This window comes from Oncorhynchus masou, chromosome 23 (assembly GCF_036934945.1).
Source record: "Oncorhynchus masou masou isolate Uvic2021 chromosome 23, UVic_Omas_1.1, whole genome shotgun sequence".
Taxonomy (NCBI): domain Eukaryota; kingdom Metazoa; phylum Chordata; class Actinopteri; order Salmoniformes; family Salmonidae; genus Oncorhynchus; species Oncorhynchus masou.
In genome coordinates this window covers 51,350,886-51,375,313 of record NC_088234.1, presented here as the reverse complement: position 1 = coordinate 51,375,313, position 24,428 = coordinate 51,350,886, and the positions used below count along the sequence as shown (strand labels likewise).

General features: G+C 32.2%; 1 protein-coding gene across 10 annotated transcripts in view; it reads left to right on the top strand.

The window, feature by feature from the left end:
* Positions 1 to 24,428, top strand: part of LOC135511011 (stromal membrane-associated protein 1-like) — a 98,749-nt gene that overhangs the window by 27,377 nt on the left and 46,944 nt on the right. For 6 of the 10 annotated variants that reach the window (XM_064932446.1, XM_064932445.1, XM_064932444.1 and 3 more), the window contains exon 4: positions 11,371 to 11,472. In XM_064932446.1, coding sequence (XP_064788518.1) covers positions 11,371 to 11,472 — 102 coding nt within the window. The remainder of the gene's footprint in view (positions 1 to 11,370; positions 11,473 to 24,428) is intronic. The other 4 variants (XM_064932453.1, XM_064932452.1, XM_064932448.1 and 1 more) reach the window with 1 other exon arrangement.

The window sequence follows — 24,428 nt, the reverse complement described above, 5'->3', positions numbered from 1 at the left end:
GACATCAGTAATAATCGTAGTTGTGGAAATAGTATTACCACTAACAGCAATAAGGCATCAGTAATACTCGTAGTTGTGGAAATAGTATTACCACTAACAGCAATAAGGCATCAGTAATAATCGTAGTTGTGGAAATAGTATTACCACTAACAGCAATAAGGCATCAGTAATAATCGTAGTTGTGGAAATAGTATTACCACTAACAGCAATAAGACATCAGTAATAATCGTAGTTGTGGAAATAGTATTACCACTAACAGCAATAAGACATCAGTAATAATCGTAGTTGTGGAAATAGTATTACCACTAACAGCAATAAGACATCAGTAATAATCGTAGTTGTGGAAATAGTATTACCATTAACAGCCATAAGACATCAGTAATAATCGTAGTTGTGGAAATAGTATTACCACTAACAGCAATAAGACATCAGTAATAATTGTAGTTGTGGAAATAGTATTACCACTAACAGCAACAGCAATAAGACATCAGTAATAATCGTAGTTGTGGAAATAGTATTACCACTAACAGCAATAAGACATCAGTAATAATCGTAGTTGTGGAAATAGTATTACCACTAACAGCCATAAGACATCAGTAATAATCGTAGTTGTGGAAATAGTATTACCACTAACAGCAATAAGACATCAGTAATAATCGTAGTTGTGGAAATAGTATTACCACTAACAGCCATAAGACATCAGTAATAATCGTAGTTGTGGAAATAGTATTACCACTAACAGCAATAAGACATCAGTAATAATCGTAGTTGTGGAAATAGTATTACCACTAACAGCCATAAGACATCAGTAATAATCGTAGTTGTGGAAATAGTATTACCACTAACAGCAATAAGACATCAGTAATAATCGTAGTTGTGGAAATAGTATTACCATTAACAGCCATAAGACATCAGTAATAATCGTAGTTGTGGAAATAGTATTACCACTAACAGCAATAAGACATCAGTAATAATCGTAGTTGTGGAAATCGTAGTACCATTAACAGCAATAAGACATCAGTAATAATCGTAGTTGTGGAAATAGTATTACCATTAACAGCCATAAGACATCAGTAATAATCGTAGTTGTGGAAATAGTATTACCACTAACAGCAATAAGGCATCAGTAATAATCGTAGTTGTGGAAATAGTATTACCACTAACAGCAATAAGGCATCAGTAATAATCGTAGTTGTGGAAATAGTATTACCATTAACAGCCATAAGACATCAGTAATAATCGTAGTTGTGGAAATAGTATTACCACTAACAGCAACAGCAATAAGACATCAGTAATAATCGTAGTTGTGGAAATAGTATTACCACTAACAGCAACAGCAATAAGACATCAGTAATAATCGTAGTTGTGGAAATAGTATTACCATTAACAGCCATAAGACATCAGTAATAATCGTAGTTGTGGAAATAGTATTACCACTAACAGCAATAAGGCATCAGTAATAATCGTAGTTGTGGAAATAGTATTACCACTAACAGCAATAAGGCATCAGTAATAATCGTAGTTGTGGAAATAGTATTACCATTAACAGCCATAAGACATCAGTAATAATTGTAGTTGTGGAAATAGTAGTACCACTAACAGCAATAAGGCATCAGTAATAATCGTAGTTGTGGAAATAGTATTACCACTAACAGCCATAAGACATCAGTAATAATCGTAGTTGTGGAAATAGTATTACCACTTACAGCAATAAGGCATCAGTAATAATCGTAGTTGTGGAAATAGTATTACCACTAACAGCAACAGCAATAAGACATCAGTAATAATCGTAGTTGTGGAAATAGTATTACCACTAACAGCCATAAGACATCAGTAATAATCGTAGTTGTGGAAATAGTATTACCACTAACAGCAATAAGGCATCAGTAATAATCGTAGTTGTGGAAATAGTATTACCACTAACAGCAATAAGACATCAGTAATAATCGTAGTTGTGGAAATAGTATTACCACTAACAGCCATAAGACATCAGTAATAATCGTAGTTGTGGAAATAGTATTACCACTAACAGCAATAAGACATCAGTAATAATCGTAGTTGTGGAAATAGTATTACCACTAACAGCCATAAGACATCAGTAATAATCGTAGTTGTGGAAATAGTATTACCACTAACAGCAATAAGACATCAGTAATAATCGTAGTTGTGGAAATAGTATTACCACTAACAGCATAAGACATCAGTAATAATCGTAGTTGTGGAAATAGTATTACCACTAACAGCAATAAGACATCAGTAATAATCGTAGTTGTGGAAATAGTATTACCACTAACAGCAATAAGGCATCAGTAATAATCGTAGTTGTTGGGAAATAGTATTACCATTAACAGCCATAAGACATCAGTAATAATCGTAGTTGTGGAAATAGTATTACCACTAACAGCAACAGCAATAAGACATCAGTAATAATCGTAGTTGTGGAAATAGTATTACCACTAACAGCAATAAGGCATCAGTAATAATCGTAGTTGTGGAAATAGTATTACCACTGACAGCAATAAGACATCAGTAATGATCGTAGTTGTGGAAATAGTATTACCACTTACAGCAATAAGGCATCAGTAATAATCGTAGTTGTGGAAATAGTATTACCACTTACAGCAATAAGGCATCAGTAATAATCGTAGTTGTGGAAATAGTATTACCACTAACAGCAATAAGACATCAGTAATAATCGTAGTTGTGGAAATAGTATTACCACTTACAGCAATAAGGCATCAGTAATAATCGTAGTTGTGGAAATAGTATTACCACTAACAGCAACAGCAATAAGACCTCAGTACTAATCGTAGTTGTGGAAATAGTATTACCACTAACAGCAACAGCAATAAGGCATCAGTAATAATCGTAGTTGTGGAAATAGTATTACCACTTACAGCAATAAGGCATCAGTAATAATCGTAGTTGTGGAAATAGTATTACCACTAACAGCAATAAGACATCAGTACTAATCGTAGTTGTGGAAATAGTATTACCACAAACAGCAACAGCAATAAGACATCAGTAATAATTGTAGTTGTGGAAATAGTATTACCATTAACAGCCATAAGACATCAGTAATAATCGTAGTTGTGGAAATAGTCTTACCACTAACAGCAATAAGACATCAGTAATAATCGTAGTTGTGGAAATAGTATTACCACAAACAGCAACAGCAATAAGACATCAGTAATAATTGTAGTTGTGGAAATAGTATTACCACTTACAGCAATAAGACATCAGTAATAATTGTAGTTGTGGAAATAGTATTACCACTAACAGCAATAAGACATCAGTAATAATCGTAGTTGTGGAAATAGTATTACCACTTACAGCAATAAGGCATCAGTAATAATCGTAGTTGTGGAAATAGTATTACCACTTACATCAATAAGGCATCAGTAATAATCGTAGTTGTGGAAATAGTATTACCACTAACAGCAATAAGACATCAGTAATAATCGTAGTTGTGGAAATAGTAGTACCACTAACAGCAATAAGGCATCAGTAATAATCATAGTTGTGGAAATAGTATTACCATTAACAGCCATAAGACATCAGTAATAATCGTAGTTGTGGAAATAGTATTACCACTAACAGCAACAGCAATAAGACATCAGTAATAATCGTAGTTGTGGAAATAGTATTACCACTAACAGCAATAAGGCATCAGTAATAATCGTAGTTGTGGAAATAGTATTACCACTTACAGCAATAAGGCATCAGTAATAATCGTAGTTGTGGAAATAGTATTACCACTAACAGCAATAAGACATCAGTAATAATCGTAGTTGTGGAAATAGTATTACCACTTACAGCAATAAGGCATCAGTAATAATCGTAGTTGTGGAAATAGTATTACCACTAACAGCAACAGCAATAAGACCTCAGTACTAATCGTAGTTGTGGAAATAGTATTACCACTAACAGCAACAGCAATAAGGCATCAGTAATAATCGTAGTTGTGGAAATAGTATTACCACTTACAGCAATAAGGCATCAGTAATAATCGTAGTTGTGGAAATAGTATTACCACTAACAGCAACAGCAATAAGACATCAGTACTAATCGTAGTTGTGGAAATAGTATTACCACTAACAGCAACAGCAATAAGACATCAGTAATAATCGTAGTTGTGGAAATAGTATTACCACTAACAGCAATAAGACATCAGTAATAATCGTAGTTGTGGAAATAGTATTACCACTTACAGCAATAAGGCATCAGTAATAATCGTAGTTGTGGAAATAGTATTACCACTTACAGCAATAAGGCATCAGTAATAATCGTAGTTGTGGAAATAGTAGTACCACTAACAGCAATAAGACATCAGTACTAATCGTAGTTGTGGAAATAGTATTACCACAAACAGCAACAGCAATAAGACATCAGTAATAATTGTAGTTGTGGAAATAGTATTACCATTAACAGCCATAAGACATCAGTAATAATCGTAGTTGTGGAAATAGTCTTACCACTAACAGCAATAAGACATCAGTAATAATCGTAGTTGTGGAAATAGTATTACCACTAACAGCAATAAGGCATCAGTAATACTCGTAGTTGTGGAAATAGTATTACCACTAACAGCAATAAGGCATCAGTAATAATCGTAGTTGTGGAAATAGTATTACCACTAACAGCAATAAGGCATCAGTAATAATCGTAGTTGTGGAAATAGTATTACCACTAACAGCAATAAGACATCAGTAATAATCGTAGTTGTGGAAATAGTATTACCACTAACAGCAATAAGACATCAGTAATAATCGTAGTTGTGGAAATAGTATTACCACTAACAGCAATAAGACATCAGTAATAATCGTAGTTGTGGAAATAGTATTACCATTAACAGCCATAAGACATCAGTAATAATCGTAGTTGTGGAAATAGTATTACCACTAACAGCAATAAGACATCAGTAATAATTGTAGTTGTGGAAATAGTATTACCACTAACAGCAACAGCAATAAGACATCAGTAATAATCGTAGTTGTGGAAATAGTATTACCACTAACAGCAATAAGACATCAGTAATAATCGTAGTTGTGGAAATAGTATTACCACTAACAGCCATAAGACATCAGTAATAATCGTAGTTGTGGAAATAGTATTACCACTAACAGCAATAAGACATCAGTAATAATCGTAGTTGTGGAAATAGTATTACCACTAACAGCCATAAGACATCAGTAATAATCGTAGTTGTGGAAATAGTATTACCACTAACAGCAATAAGACATCAGTAATAATCGTAGTTGTGGAAATAGTATTACCACTAACAGCCATAAGACATCAGTAATAATCGTAGTTGTGGAAATAGTATTACCACTAACAGCAATAAGACATCAGTAATAATCGTAGTTGTGGAAATAGTATTACCATTAACAGCCATAAGACATCAGTAATAATCGTAGTTGTGGAAATAGTATTACCACTAACAGCAATAAGACATCAGTAATAATCGTAGTTGTGGAAATCGTAGTACCATTAACAGCAATAAGACATCAGTAATAATCGTAGTTGTGGAAATAGTATTACCATTAACAGCCATAAGACATCAGTAATAATCGTAGTTGTGGAAATAGTATTACCACTAACAGCAATAAGGCATCAGTAATAATCGTAGTTGTGGAAATAGTATTACCACTAACAGCAATAAGGCATCAGTAATAATCGTAGTTGTGGAAATAGTATTACCATTAACAGCCATAAGACATCAGTAATAATCGTAGTTGTGGAAATAGTATTACCACTAACAGCAACAGCAATAAGACATCAGTAATAATCGTAGTTGTGGAAATAGTATTACCACTAACAGCAACAGCAATAAGACATCAGTAATAATCGTAGTTGTGGAAATAGTATTACCATTAACAGCCATAAGACATCAGTAATAATCGTAGTTGTGGAAATAGTATTACCACTAACAGCAATAAGGCATCAGTAATAATCGTAGTTGTGGAAATAGTATTACCACTAACAGCAATAAGGCATCAGTAATAATCGTAGTTGTGGAAATAGTATTACCATTAACAGCCATAAGACATCAGTAATAATTGTAGTTGTGGAAATAGTAGTACCACTAACAGCAATAAGGCATCAGTAATAATCGTAGTTGTGGAAATAGTATTACCACTAACAGCCATAAGACATCAGTAATAATCGTAGTTGTGGAAATAGTATTACCACTTACAGCAATAAGGCATCAGTAATAATCGTAGTTGTGGAAATAGTATTACCACTAACAGCAACAGCAATAAGACATCAGTAATAATCGTAGTTGTGGAAATAGTATTACCACTAACAGCCATAAGACATCAGTAATAATCGTAGTTGTGGAAATAGTATTACCACTAACAGCAATAAGGCATCAGTAATAATCGTAGTTGTGGAAATAGTATTACCACTAACAGCAATAAGACATCAGTAATAATTGTAGTTGTGGAAATAGTATTACCACTAACAGCCATAAGACATCAGTAATAATCGTAGTTGTGGAAATAGTATTACCACTAACAGCAATAAGACATCAGTAATAATCGTAGTTGTGGAAATAGTATTACCACTAACAGCCATAAGACATCAGTAATAATCGTAGTTGTGGAAATAGTATTACCACTAACAGCAATAAGACATCAGTAATAATCGTAGTTGTGGAAATAGTATTACCACTAACAGCCATAAGACATCAGTAATAATCGTAGTTGTGGAAATAGTATTACCACTAACAGCAATAAGACATCAGTAATAATCGTAGTTGTGGAAATAGTATTACCACTAACAGCAATAAGGCATCAGTAATAATCGTAGTTGTGGAAATAGTATTACCACTAACAGCAATAAGGCATCAGTAATAATCGTAGTTGTGGAAATAGTATTACCATTAACAGCCATAAGACATCAGTAATAATCGTAGTTGTGGAAATAGTATTACCACTAACAGCAACAGCAATAAGACATCAGTAATAATCGTAGTTGTGGAAATAGTATTACCACTAACAGCAATAAGGCATCAGTAATAATCGTAGTTGTGGAAATAGTATTACCACTGACAGCAATAAGACATCAGTAATGATCGTAGTTGTGGAAATAGTATTACCACTTACAGCAATAAGGCATCAGTAATAATCGTAGTTGTGGAAATAGTATTACCACTTACAGCAATAAGGCATCAGTAATAATCGTAGTTGTGGAAATAGTATTACCACTAACAGCAATAAGACATCAGTAATAATCGTAGTTGTGGAAATAGTATTACCACTTACAGCAATAAGGCATCAGTAATAATCGTAGTTGTGGAAATAGTATTACCACTAACAGCAACAGCAATAAGACCTCAGTACTAATCGTAGTTGTGGAAATAGTATTACCACTAACAGCAACAGCAATAAGGCATCAGTAATAATCGTAGTTGTGGAAATAGTATTACCACTTACAGCAATAAGGCATCAGTAATAATCGTAGTTGTGGAAATAGTATTACCACTAACAGCAATAAGACATCAGTACTAATCGTAAGAGTTGTGGAAATAGTATTACCACAAACAGCAACAGCAATAAGACATCAGTAATAATTGTAGTTGTGGAAATAGTATTACCATTAACAGCCATAAGACATCAGTAATAATCGTAGTTGTGGAAATAGTCTTACCACTAACAGCAATAAGACATCAGTAATAATCGTAGTTGTGGAAATAGTATTACCACAAACAGCAACAGCAATAAGACATCAGTAATAATTGTAGTTGTGGAAATAGTATTACCACTTACAGCAATAAGACATCAGTAATAATTGTAGTTGTGGAAATAGTATTACCACTAACAGCAATAAGACATCAGTAATAATCGTAGTTGTGGAAATAGTATTACCACTTACAGCAATAAGGCATCAGTAATAATCGTAGTTGTGGAAATAGTATTACCACTTACATCAATAAGGCATCAGTAATAATCGTAGTTGTGGAAATAGTATTACCACTAACAGCAATAAGACATCAGTAATAATCGTAGTTGTGGAAATAGTAGTACCACTAACAGCAATAAGGCATCAGTAATAATCATAGTAAATAGTATTACCATTAACAGCCATAAGACATCAGTAATAATCGTAGTTGTGGAAATAGTATTACCACTAACAGCAATAAGACATCAGTAATAATCGTAGTTGTGTTGTGGAAATAGTATTACCACTTACAGCAATAAGGCATCAGTAATAATCGTAGTTGTGGAAATAGTATTACCACTAACAGCAATAAGACATCAGTAATAATCGTAGTTGTGGAAATAGTATTACCACTTACAGCAATAAGGCATCAGTAATAATCGTAGTTGTGGAAATAGTATTACCACTAACAGCAACAGCAATAAGACCTCAGTACTAATCGTAGTTGTGGAAATAGTATTACCACTAACAGCAACAGCAATAAGGCATCAGTAATAATCGTAGTTGTGGAAATAGTATTACCACTTACAGCAATAAGGCATCAGTAATAATCGTAGTTGTGGAAATAGTATTACCACTAACAGCAACAGCAATAAGACATCAGTACTAATCGTAGTTGTGGAAATAGTATTACCACTAACAGCAACAGCAATAAGACATCAGTAATAATCGTAGTTGTGGAAATAGTATTACCACTAACAGCAATAAGACATCAGTAATAATCGTAGTTGTGGAAATAGTATTACCACTTACAGCAATAAGGCATCAGTAATAATCGTAGTTGTGGAAATAGTATTACCACTTACAGCAATAAGGCATCAGTAATAATCGTAGTTGTGGAAATAGTAGTACCACTAACAGCAATAAGACATCAGTACTAATCGTAGTTGTGGAAATAGTATTACCACAAACAGCAACAGCAATAAGACATCAGTAATAATTGTAGTTGTGGAAATAGTATTACCATTAACAGCCATAAGACATCAGTAATAATCGTAGTTGTGGAAATAGTCTTACCACTAACAGCAATAAGACATCAGTAATAATCGTAGTTGTGGAAATAGTATTACCACAAACAGCAACAGCAATAAGACATCAGTAATAATTGTAGTTGTGGAAATAGTATTACCACTTACAGCAATAAGACATCAGTAATAATTGTAGTTGTGGAAATAGTATTACCACTAACAGCAATAAGACATCAGTAATAATCGTAGTTGTGGAAATAGTATTACCACTTACAGCAATAAGGCATCAGTAATAATCGTAGTTGTGGAAATAGTATTACCACTTACATCAATAAGGCATCAGTAATAATCGTAGTTGTGGAAATAGTATTACCACTACCAGCAATAAGACATCAGTAATAATCGTAGTTGTGGAAATAGTATTACCACTAACAGCAATAAGGCATCAGTAATAATCGTAGTTGTGGAAATAGTATTACCACTAACAGCAACAGCAATAAGACATCAGTAATAATCGTAGTTGTGGAAATAGTATTACCACTAACAGCAATAAGACATCAGTAATAATCGTAGTTGTGGAAATAGTATTACCACTTACAGCAATAAGGCATCAGTAATAATCGTAGTTGTGGAAATAGTATTACCACTTACATCAATAAGGCATCAGTAATAATCGTAGTTGTGGAAATAGTATTACCACTAACAGCAATAAGACATCAGTAATAATCGTAGTTGTGGAAATAGTATTACCACTAACAGCAATAAGGCATCAGTAATAATCGTAGTTGTGGAAATAGTATTACCACTAACAGCAACAGCAATAAGACATCAGTAATAATCGTAGTTGTGGAAATAGTATTACCACTAACAGCAATAAGGCATCAGTAATAATCGTAGTTGTGGAAATAGTATTACCACTTACAGCAATAAGGCATTAGTAATAATCGTAGTTGTGGAAATAGTATTACCACTAACAGCAATAAGACATCAGTAATAATCGTAGTTGTGGAAATAGTATTACCACTAACAGCAACAGCAATAAGACATCAGTACTAATCGTAGTTGTGGAAATAGTATTACCACTAACAGCAACAGCAATAAGACATCAGTAATAATCGTAGTTGTGGAAATAGTATTACCACTTACAGCAACAGCAATAAGACATCAGTAATAATCGTAGTTGTGGAAATAGTATTACCACTAACAGCAACAGCAATAAGACATCAGTAATAATCGTAGTTGTGGAAATAGTATTACCACTAACAGCAACAGCAATAAGACATCAGTAATAATCGTAGTTGTGGAAATAGTATTACCACTAACAGCAACAACAATGTGAATAATAATAATAAACTAAATCTTTAGTAGTAGGGAACTCACAATATGACTGAAAGGCCTCATGGTATGAAAGCCAAAACATATTGGCAAATATTACTGACATTGCATTCTGTCTGTCTTTCTTCCGCCCTCCCCCTTCAGCTCTGGCCTCTGACTCGTCTCCATGTAAATTCCAGCATGAATAAAGATGTGCCTACAGGAGCAGCATCCGAATATATTCACACACCACTTTTTCTTGAGGGTATTTGGGCTTCGACAGCGACCTCCCTTCCTTCGCTTGTTTTTCTGCGTTGTGAATTTCAGCCTCTCCCTTTCTATCCTCCCCTGCCTCTGTAATTAGGCCATTCAGAAACATTCAATGCCATCTTGGTAAGCAACTCCAGTGTATATTTGGCCTTGTTTTAGGTTCTTGTCCTGCTGAAAGGTGAATTTGTCTCCCAGTGTTTGTTGGAAAGCAGACTGAACCAGGTTTTTGTCTAGGATTTTGCCTGTGCTTAGCTGTATTCCAGTTCTGTTAATCCTGGAAAACGTCCTAGTCCTTGCTGATTACAAGCATACCCAAAACATGATGCAGCCACCACCATGCTTGAAAATAAGAAGAGTGATGTGTTGGATTTGTACCAAACATAACACTTTATTCATTTCGTCTGTCATTTTGGTTAGTATTGTGGACGAACTACTGTTGATCACAATTGCCCTCGTGATGAAAACCTCTCCGGTCTTTGTGGTTCAATCTGTGTTTAAAATTCACTGCTTGACTGAGGGAACTTACAATAATCCGTATGTGGTGGGGTACACAGATGAGGTAGTCATTCAAAACTCACGTTAAACACTATTGCACACAGAGTGAGTCCATGCAACTTATTGTGTGACTTGTTCAGCACATTTTTACTCCTGAACTTATTTAGGCGTGCTGTAACACAGGAATACTTATTGACTGCCATTAGACATAGTTCCACTTCGATATTATGGGGTAATGTGTGTAGGCCAGTGACACACAATCTCAATTTAATCAGTCTGTCACACAACAAAATGTAGAAAAAGTCAAGGGGTGTGAATACTTTCTGAAGCCACTGTATAGTAAGACATAGCTGTGTGTGTGTGTGTGTGTGTACTACAGTGTCATTCCTTATCCCCTGACCTCAGAGCAGTAGAGTTCTTCATCCGGGATAAGTACGAAAGGAAGAAATACTACGACCAGAATGGCCTCAAAACAGCTTCAGTAAGTGTGTACACACACACACACACACACACACACACACACACACACACACACACACACACACTGTCCACAACACTGATCTGTTACACAGCAATTGGCACAAATTATTGGTGTGTGTCTGTGTACATAACATGATTTGTGTGGGGTTTGTATGTGAATGGGAGTTCTTTGTGAGAGGCATGTTTGTGTGGCTGTCTGCATATACAGCAGTGTTCATTTTGGCACCCTTTAAAAACAAATCTTAGTGATTTTGTCTAAAATAGAATTAAGTCACATTTTTGTCATTTTGATTTAGTGTAGTTATTGTCAAAATGACACACGGGCCGTTTTAGTCAACTCGTAACATATTAGTCACGTCACATTTGTATTGCCCAATGAATCTCTAGTATTTGTGCACAAACATACACAGCCTTGTACTACCAACATCTTTTTCTGCATGACTTCCTAACGCATGATTTTCTTCCCAACAGCCAAATTGGCAGAAGAACACATAAATCTGACCTCTTGACAGGGCTCCAACTTTTTCAGTGGCTCCAGCCCATGATTTTGTCGCACCAGTAGAAAACGAAGCGGCATCACGCAATGGAAAACATTTGTCATTCACCTTCGAAAGTAATCTGCAGTGCTTTAGACTGTGTGTAATAGACTATTGAGATTGTAGGCTATTTAAAACATAATAATAATAAGTTGTTTCATCTAACATGTCCAAGCAGGAATGCATGGTTCAAGATAATTTGATGTGCAACCTAATCCAGTGATTTGTCTTTTGTTCACTAGTAGTCATTTATTAATCTAACAGTAAATATAATACCACCACTAGTAGTCATGTATTAATCTAACAGTAAATATAATACCACCACTAGTAGTCATGTATTAATCTAATAGTAAATATAATACCACCACTAGTAGTCATGTATTAATCTAACAGTAAATATAATACCACCCACCACTAGTCATGTATTATTCTAACAGTAAATATAATACCACCACTAGTAGTCATGTATTAATCTAACAGTAAATATAATACCACCACTAGTAGTCATGTATTAATCTAACAGTAAATATAATACCACCACTAGTAGTCATGTATTAATCTAACAGTAAATATAATACCACCCACCACTAGTAGTCATGTATTAATCTAACAGTAAATATAATACCACCCATCACTAGTAGTCATGTATTAATCTAACAGTAAATATAATACCACCCACCACTAGTAGTCATGTATTAATCTAACAGTAAATATAATACCACCCATCACTAGTAGTCATGTATTAATCTAACAGTAAATATAATACCATCACTAGTAGTCATGTATTAATCTAACAGTAAATATAATACCACCCACCACTAGTAGTCATGTATTAATCTAACAGTAAATATAATACCATCACTAGTAGTCATGTATTAATCTAACAGTAAATATAATACCACCCACTAGTAGTCATGTATTATTCTAACAGTAAATATAATACCACCACTAGTAGTCATGTATTATTCTAACAGTAAATATAATACCACCACTAGTAGTCATGTATTAATCTAACAGTAAATATAATACCACCACTAGTAGTCATGTATTAATCTAACAGTAAATATAATACCACCACTAGTAGTCATGTATTAATCTAACAGTAAATATAATACCATCACTAGTAGTCATGTATTATTCTAACAGTAAATATAATACCACCACTAGTAGTCATGTATTAATCTAACAGTAAATATAATACCACCACTAGTAGTCATGTATTAATCTAACAGTAAATATAATACCACCACTAGTAGTCATGTATTATTCTAACAGTAAATATAATACCACCACTAGTAGTCATGTATTAATCTAACAGTAAATATAATACCACCACTAGTAGTCATGTATTATTCTAACAGTAAATATAATACCACCCACCACTAGTAGTCATGTATTAATCTAACAGTAAATATAATACCACCCACCACTAGTAGTCATGTATTATTCTAACAGTAAATATAATACCACCACTAGTAGTCATGTATTAATCTAACAGTAAATATAATACCACCACTAGTAGTCATGTATTAATCTAACAGTAAATATAATACCACCACTAGTAGTCATGTATTATTCTAACAGTAAATATAATACCACCACTAGTAGTCATGTATTAATCTAACAGTAAATATAATACCACCACTAGTAGTCATGTATTATTCTAACAGTAAATATAATACCACCCACCACTAGTAGTCATGTATTAATCTAACAGTAAATATAATACCACCCATCACTAGTAGTCATGTATTATTCTAACAGTAAATATAATACCACCACTAGTAGTCATGTATTAATCTAACAGTAAATGTAATACCATCACTAGTAGTCATGTATTAATCTAACAGTAAATATAATACCACCACTAGTAGTCATGTATTATTCTAACAGTAAATATAATACCACCACTAGTCATGTATTAATCTAACAGTAAATATAATACCACCCATCACTAGTAGTCATGTATTAATCTAACAGTAAATATAATACCACCACTAGTAGTCATGTATTAATCTAACAGTAAATATAATACCACCACTAGTAGTCATGTATTAATCTAACAGTAAATATAATACCACCACTAGTAGTCATGTATTAATCTAACAGTAAATATAATACCACCACTAGTAGTCATGTATTAATCTAACAGTAAATATAATACCACCCATCACTAGTAGTCATGTATTAATTTAACAGTAAATATAATACCACCACTAGTAGTCATGTATTAATCTAACAGTAAATATAATACCACCACTAGTAGTCATGTATTAATCTAACAGTAAATATAATACCACCACTAATAGTCATGTATTAATCTAACAGTAAATATAATACCACCACTAGTAGTCATGTATTAATCTAACAGTAAATATAATACCACCACTAGTAGTCATGTATTAATCTAACAGTAAATATAATACCACCCATCACTAGTAGTCATGTATTATTCTAACAGTAAATATAATACCACCACTAGTAGTCATGTATTAATCTAACAGTAAATATAATACCACCACTAGTAGTCATGTATTAATCTAACAGTAAATATAATACCACCACTAATAGTCATGTATTAATCTAACAGTAAATATAATACCACCACTAGTAGTCATGTATTAATCTAACAGTAAATATAATACCACCACTAGTAGTCATGTATTAATCTAACAGTAAATATAATACCACCCACCACTAGTAGTCATGTATTAATCTAACAGTAAATATAATACCACCCATCACTAGTAGTCATGTATTAATCTAACAGTAAATATAATACCACCACTAGTAGTCATGTATTAATCTAACAGTAAATATAATACCACCACTAGTAGTCATGTATTAATCTAACAGTAAATATAATACCACCACTAGTAGTCATGTATTAATCTAACAGTAAATATAATACCACCACTAGTAGTCATGTATTAATCTAACAGTAAATATAATACCACCCATCACTAGTAGTCATGTATTAATCTAACAGTAAATATAATACCACCCACCACTAGTAGTCATGTATTAATCTAACAGTAAATATAATACCACCCATCACTAGTAGTCATGTATTAATCTAACAGTAAATATAATACCATCACTAGTAGTCATGTATTAATCTAACAGTAAATATAATACCACCCACCACTAGTAGTCATGTATTAATCCAACAGTAAATATAATACCATCACTAGTAGTCATGTATTAATCTAACAGTAAATATAATACCACCCACCACTAGTAGTCATGTATTATTCTAACAGTAAATATAATACCACCACTAGTAGTCATGTATTAATCTAACAGTAAATATAATACCACCACTAGTAGTCATGTATTATTCTAACAGTAAATATAATACCATCACTAGTAGTCATGTATTATTCTAACAGTAAATATAATACCATCACTAGTAGTCATGTATTATTCTAACAGTAAATATAATACCACCCACCACTAGTAGTCATGTATTAATCTAACAGTAAATATAATACCACCACTAGTAGTCATGTATTAATCTAACAGTAAATATAATACCACCACTAGTAGTCATGTATTATTCTAACAGTAAATATAATACCACCCACCACTAGTAGTCATGTATTAATCTAACAGTAAATATAATACCACCCACCACTAGTAGTCATGTATTAATCTAACAGTAAATATAATACCACCACTAGTAGTCATGTATTAATCTAACAGTAAATATAATACCACCACTAGTAGTCATGTATTATTCTAACAGTAAATATAATACCACCCACCACTAGTAGTCATGTATTAATCTAACAGTAAATATAATACCACCCACCACTAGTAGTCATGTATTAATCTAACAGTAAATATAATACCACCCACCACTAGTAGTCATGTATTAATCTAACAGTAAATATAATACCACCCACCACTAGTAGTCATGTATTAATCTAACAGCAAATATAATACCACCCACCACTAGTAGTCATGTATTAATCTAACAGTAAATATAATACCACCCACCACTAGTAGTCATGTATTAATCTAACAGTAAATATAATACCACCACTAGTAGTCATGTATTAATCTAACAGTAAATATAATACCACCACTAGTAGTCATGTATTATTCTAACAGTAAATATAATACCACCCACCACTAGTAGTCATGTATTAATCTAACAGTAAATATAATACCACCACTAGTAGTCATGTATTAATCTAACAGTAAATATAATACCACCACTAGTAGTCATGTATTAATCTAACAGTAAATATAATACCACCACTAGTAGTCATGTGTTAATCTAACAGTAAATATAATTCCACCCATCACTAGTAGTCATGTATTAATCTAACAGTAAATATAATACCACCACTAGTAGTCATGTATTAATCTAACAGTAAATATAATACCACCACTAGTAGTCATGTATTAATCTAACAGTAAATATAATACCACCCATCACTAGTAGTCATGTATTAATCTAACAGTAAATATAATTCCACCCATCACTAGTAGTCATGTATTAATCTAACAGTAAATATAATACCACCACTAGTAGTCATGTATTATTCTAACAGTAAATATAATACCACCACTAGTAGTCATGTATTAATCTAACAGTAAATATAATACCACCACTAGTAGTCATGTATTAATCTAACAGTAAATATAATACCACCACTAGTAGTCATGTATTAATCTAACAGTAAATATAATACCACCCATCACTAGTAGTCATGTATTAATCTAACAGTAAATATAATACCACCCACCACTAGTAGTCATGTATTAATCTAACAGTAAATATAATACCACCACTAGTAGTCATGTATTATTCTAACAGTAAATATAATACCACCCACCACTAGTAGTCATGTATTAATCTAACAGTAAATATAATACCACCACTAGTAGTCATGTATTATTCTAACAGTAAATATAATACCACCCATCACTAGTAGTCATGTATTACTCTAACAGTAAATATAATACTACCACTAGTAGTCATGTATTATTCTAACAGTAAATATAATACCACCCATCACTAGTAGTCATGTATTACTCTAACAGTAAATATATTACCACCCATCACTAGTAGTCATGTATTAATCTAACAGTAAATATAATACCACCACTAGTAGTCATGTATTAATCTAACAGTAAATATAATACCACCACTAGTAGTCATGTATTATTCTAACAGTAAATATAATACCACCCACCACTAGTAGTCATGTATTATTCTAACAGTAAATATAATATCACCCACCACTAGTAGTCATGTATTAATCTAACAGTAAATATAATACCACCACTAGTAGTCATGTATTATTCTAACAGTAAATATAATACCACCACTAGTAGTCATGTATTATTCTAACAGTAAATATAATACCACCCATCACTAGTAGTCATGTATTACTCTAACAGTAAATATAATACCACCCATCACTAGTAGTCATGTATTACTCTAACAGTAAATATAATACCACCCATCACTAGTAGTCATGTATTACTCTAACAGTAAATATAATACCACCCATCACTAGTAGTCATGTATTACTCTAACAGTAAATATAATACCACCCACCACTAGTAGTCATGTATTAATCTAACAGTAAATATAATACCACCACTAGTAGTCATGTATTAATCTAACAGTAAATATAATACCACCACTAGTAGTCATGTATTAATCTAACAGTAAATATAATACCACCCACCACTAGTAGTCATGTATTAATCTAACAGTAAATATAATACCACCCACCACTAGTAGTCATGTATTAATCTAACAGTAAATATAATACCACCCACCACTAGTAGTCATGTATTAATCTAACAGTAAATATAATACCACCCACCACTAGTAGTCATGTATTAATCTAACAGTAAATATAATACCACCACTAGTAGTCATGTATTAATCTAACAGTAAATATAATACCACCACTAGTAGTCATGTATTAATCTAACAGTAAATATAATACCACCACTAGTAGTCATGTATTAATCTAACAGTAAATATAATACCACCACTAGTAGTCATGTATTATTCTAACAGTAAATATAATACCACCCATCACTAGTAGTCATGTATTAATCTAACAGTAAATATAATACCACCACTAGTAGTCATGTATTAATCTAACAGTAAATATAATACCACCACTAGTAGTCATGTATTAATCTAACAGTAAATATAATACCACCACTAGTAGTCATGTATTAATCTAACAGTAAATATAATACCACCCATCACTAGTAGTCATGTATTAATCTAACAGTAAATATAATACCACCCACCACTAGTAGTCATGTATTAATCTAACAGTAAATATAATACCACCACTATTAGTCATGTATTATTCTAACAGTAAATATAATACCACCCACCACTAGTAGTCATGTATTAATCTAACAGTAAATATAATACCACCACTAGTAGTCATGTATTATTCTAACAGTAAATATAATACCACCCATCACTAGTAGTCATGTATTACTCTAACAGTAAATATAATACCACCCATCACTAGTAGTCATGTATTGATCTAACAGTAAATATAATACCACCTTCCACTAGTAGTCATGTATTAATCTAACAGTAAATATAATACCACCACTAGTAGTCATGTATTATTCTAACAGTAAATATAATACCACCCACCACTAATAGTCATGTATTAATCTAACAGTAAATATAATACCACCACTAGTAGTCATGTATTAATCTAACAGTAAATATAATACCACCACTAGTAGTCATGTATTAATCTAACAGTAAATATAATACCACCCACCACTAGTAGTCATGTATTAATCTAACAGTAAATATAATACCACCACTAGTAGTCATGTATTAATCTAACAGTAAATATAATACCACCCACCACTAGTAGTCATGTATTAATCTAACAGTAAATATAATACCACCCACCACTAGTAGTCATGTATTAATCTAACAGTAAATATAATACCACCCACCACTAGTAGTCATGTATTAATCTAACAGTAAATGTAATACCACCCACCACTAGTAGTCATGTATTAATCTAACAGTAAATGTAATACCACCCATCACTAGTAGTCATGTATTAATCTAACAGTAAATATAATACCACCACTAGTAGTCATGTATTAATCTAACAGTAAATATAATACCACCACTAGTAGTCATGTATTAATCTAACAGTAAATATAATACCACCCATCACTAGTAGTCATGTATTATTCTAACAGTAAATATAATACCACCCATCACTAGTAGTCATGTATTAATCTAACAGTAAATATAATACCACCCATCACTAGTAGTCATGTATTAATCTAACAGTAAATATAATACCACCCACCACTAGTAGTCATGTATTAATCTAACAGTAAATGTAATACCACCACTAGGAGTCATGTATTAATCTAACAGTAAATATAATACCACCACTAGGAGTCATGTATTAATCTAACAGCAAATATAATACCACCCATCACTAGTAGTCATGTATTAATCTAACAGTAAATATAATACCACCCATCACTAGTAGTCATGTATTAATCTAACAGTAAATATAATACCACCCATCACTAGTAGTCATGTATTAATCTAACAGTAAATATAATACCACCACTAGTAGTCATGTATTAATCTAACAGTAAATATAATACCACCACTAGTAGTCATGTATTATTCTAACAGTAAATATAATACCACCCACCACTAGTAGTCATGTATTAATCTAACAGTAAATATAATACCACCCACCACTAGTAGTCATGTATTAATCTAACAGTAAATATAATACCACCCACCACTAGTAGTCATGTATTAATCTAACAGTAAATATAATACCACCACTAGTAGTCATGTATTATTCTAACAGTAAATATAATACCACCCATCACTAGTAGTCATGTATTACTCTAACAGTAAATATAATACCACCCATCACTAGTAGTCATGTATTACTCTAACAGTAAATATAATACCACCCATCACTAGTAGTCATGTATTACTCTAACAGTAAATATAATACCACCCATCACTAGTAGTCATGTATTACTCTAACAGTAAATATAATACCACCCACCACTAGTAGTCATGTATTAATCTAACAGTAAATATAATACCACCACTAGTAGTCATGTATTAATCTAACAGTAAATATAATACCACCACTAGTAGTCATGTATTAATCTAACAGTAAATATAATACCACCCACCACTAGTAGTCATGTATTAATCTAACAGTAAATATAATACCACCCACCACTAGTAGTCATGTATTAATCTAACAGTAAATATAATACCACCCACCACTAGTAGTCATGTATTAATCTAACAGTAAATATAATACCACCCACCACTAGTAGTCATGTATTAATCTAACAGTAAATATAATACCACCACTAGTAGTCATGTATTAATCTAACAGTAAATATAATACCACCACTAGTAGTCATGTATTAATCTAACAGTAAATATAATACCACCACTAGTAGTCATGTATTAATCTAACAGTAAATATAATACCACCCATCACTAGTAGTCATGTATTATTCTAACAGTAAATATAATACCACCCATCACTAGTAGTCATGTATTAATCTAACAGTAAATATAATACCACCCACCACTAGTAGTCATGTATTAATCTAACAGTAAATGTAATACCACCACTAGTAGTCATGTATTAATCTAACAGTAAATATAATACCACCACTAGGAGTCATGTATTAATCTAACAGCAAATATAATACCACCCATCACTAGTAGTCATGTATTAATCTAACAGTAAGTATAATACCACCCATCACTAGTAGTCATGTATTAATCTAACAGTAAATATAATACCACCCATCACTAGTAGTCATGTATTAATCTAACAGTAAATATAATACCACCCATCACTAGTAGTCATGTATTAATCTAACAGTAAATATAATACCACCCACCACTAGTAGTCATGTATTAATCTAACAGTAAATATAATACCACCACTAGTAGTCATGTATTATTCTAACAGTAAATATAATACCACCCACCACTAGTAGTCATGTATTAATCTAACAGTAAATATAATACCACCACTAGTAGTCATGTATTATTCTAACAGTAAATATAATACCACCCATCACTAGTAGTCATGTATTACTCTAACAGTAAATATAATACCACCCATCACTAGTAGTCATGTATTGATCTAACAGTAAATATAATACCACCTTCCACTAGTAGTCATGTATTAATCTAACAGTAAATATAATACCACCACTAGTAGTCATGTATTAATCTAACAGTAAATATAATACCACCACTAGTAGTCATGTATTAATCTAACAGTAAATATAATACCACCCACCACTAGTAGTCATGTATTAATCTAACAGTAAATATAATACCACCACTAGTAGTCATGTATTAATCTAACAGTAAATATAATACCACCCACCACTAGTAGTCATGTATTAATCTAACAGTAAATATAATACCACCCACCACTAGTAGTCATGTATTAATCTAACAGTAAATGTAATACCACCCACCACTAGTAGTCATGTATTAATCTAACAGTAAATGTAATACCACCCATCACTAGTAGTCATGTATTAATCTAACAGTAAATATAATACCACCCATCACTAGTAGTCATGTATTAATCTAACAGTAAATATAATACCACCCATCACTAGTAGTCATGTATTAATCTAACAGTAAATATAATACCACCTTCCACTAGTAGTCATGTATTAATCTAACAGTAAATATAATACCACCACTAGTAGTCATGTATTAATCTAACAGTAAATATAATACCACCACTAGTAGTCATGTATTAATCTAACAGTAAATATAATACCACCCACCACTAGTAGTCATGTATTAATCTAACAGTAAATATAATACCACCACTAGTAGTCATGTATTAATCTAACAGTAAATATAATACCACCCACCACTAGTAGTCATGTATTAATCTAACAGTAAATATAATACCACCCACCACTAGTAGTCATGTATTAATCTAACAGTAAATGTAATACCACCCACCACTAGTAGTCATGTATTAATCTAACAGTAAATGTAATACCACCCATCACTAGTAGTCATGTATTAATCTAACAGTAAATATAATACCACCCATCACTAGTAGTCATGTATTAATCTAACAGTAAATATAATACCACCCATCACTAGTAGTCATGTATTAATCTAACAGTAAATATAATACCACCACTAGTAGTCATGTATTAATCTAACAGTAAATATAATACCACCACTAGTAGTCATGTATTAATCTAACAGTAAATATAATACCACCACTAGTAGTCATGTATTAATCTAACAGTAAATATAATACCACCCATCACTAGTAGTCATGTATTAATCTAACAGTAAATATAATACCACCCACCACTAGTAGTCATGTATTAATCTAACAGTAAATATAATACCACCCACCACTAGTAGTCATGTATTAATCTAACAGTAAATGTAATACCACCCACCACTAGTAGTCATGTATTAATCTAACAGTAAATGTAATACCACCCATCACTAGTAGTCATGTATTAATCTAACAGTAAATATAATACCACCCATCACTAGTAGTCATGTATTAATCTAACAGTAAATATAATACCACCCATCACTAGTAGTCATGTATTAATCTAACAGTAAATATAATACCACCCACCACTAGTAGTCATGTATTAATCTAACAGTAAATATAATACCACCCACCACTAGTAGTCATGTATTAATCTAACAGTAAATATAATACCACCCACCACTAGTAGTCATGTATTAATCTAACAGTAAATGTAATACCACCCACCACTAGTAGTCATGTATTAATCTAACAGTAAATATAATACCACCCACCACTAGTAGTCATGTATTAATCGAACAGTAAATGTAATACCACCCACCACTAGTAGTCATGTATTAATCTAACAGTAAATATAATACCACCCACCACTAGTAGTCATGTATTAATCGAACAGTAAATATAATACCACCCACCACTAGTAGTCATGTATTAATCGAACAGTAAATATAATACCACCCACCACTAGTAGTCATGTATTAATCTAACAGTAAATATAATACCACCCACCACTAGTAGTCATGTATTAATCTAACAGTAAATGTAATACCACCCACCACTAGTAGTCATGTATTAATCTAACAGTAAATGTAATACCACCCATCACTAGTAGTCATGTATTAATCTAACAGTAAATATAATACCACCACTAGTAGTCATGTATTAATCTAACAGTAAATATAATACCACCACTAGTAGTCATGTATTAATCTAACAGTAAATATAATACCACCCATCACTAGTAGTCATGTATTATTCTAACAGTAAATATAATACCACCCATCACTAGTAGTCATGTATTAATCTAACAGTAAATATAATACCACCCATCACTAGTAGTCATGTATTAATCTAACAGTAAATATAATACCACCCACCACTAGTAGTCATGTATTAATCTAACAGTAAATGTAATACCACCACTAGGAGTCATGTATTAATCTAACAGCAAATATAATACCACCCATCACTAGTAGTCATGTATTAATCTAACAGTAAATATAATACCACCCATCACTAGTAGTCATGTATTAATCTAACAGTAAATATAATACCACCCATCACTAGTAGTCATGTATTAATCTAACAGTAAATATAATACCACCACTAGTAGTCATGTATTAATCTAACAGTAAATATAATACCACCACTAGTAGTCATGTATTATTCTAACAGTAAATATAATACCACCCACCACTAGTAGTCATGTATTAATCTAACAGTAAATATAATACCACCCACCACTAGTAGTCATGTATTAATCTAACAGTAAATATAATACCACCCACCACTAGTAGTCATGTATTAATCTAACAGTAAATATAATACCACCCACCACTAGTAGTCATGTATTAATCTAACAGTAAATATAATACCACCACTAGTAGTCATGTATTATTCTAACAGTAAATATAATACCACCCATCACTAGTAGTCATGTATTACTCTAACAGTAAATATAATACCACCCATCACTAGTAGTCATGTATTACTCTAACAGTAAATATAATACCACCCATCACTAGTAGTCATGTATTACTCTAACAGTAAATATAATACCACCCATCACTAGTAGTCATGTATTACTCTAACAGTAAATATAATACCACCCACCACTAGTAGTCATGTATTAATCTAACAGTAAATATAATACCACCACTAGTAGTCATGTATTAATCTAACAGTAAATATAATACCACCACTAGTAGTCATGTATTAATCTAACAGTAAATATAATACCACCCACCACTAGTAGTCATGTATTAATCTAACAGTAAATATAATACCACCCACCACTAGTAGTCATGTATTAATCTAACAGTAAATGT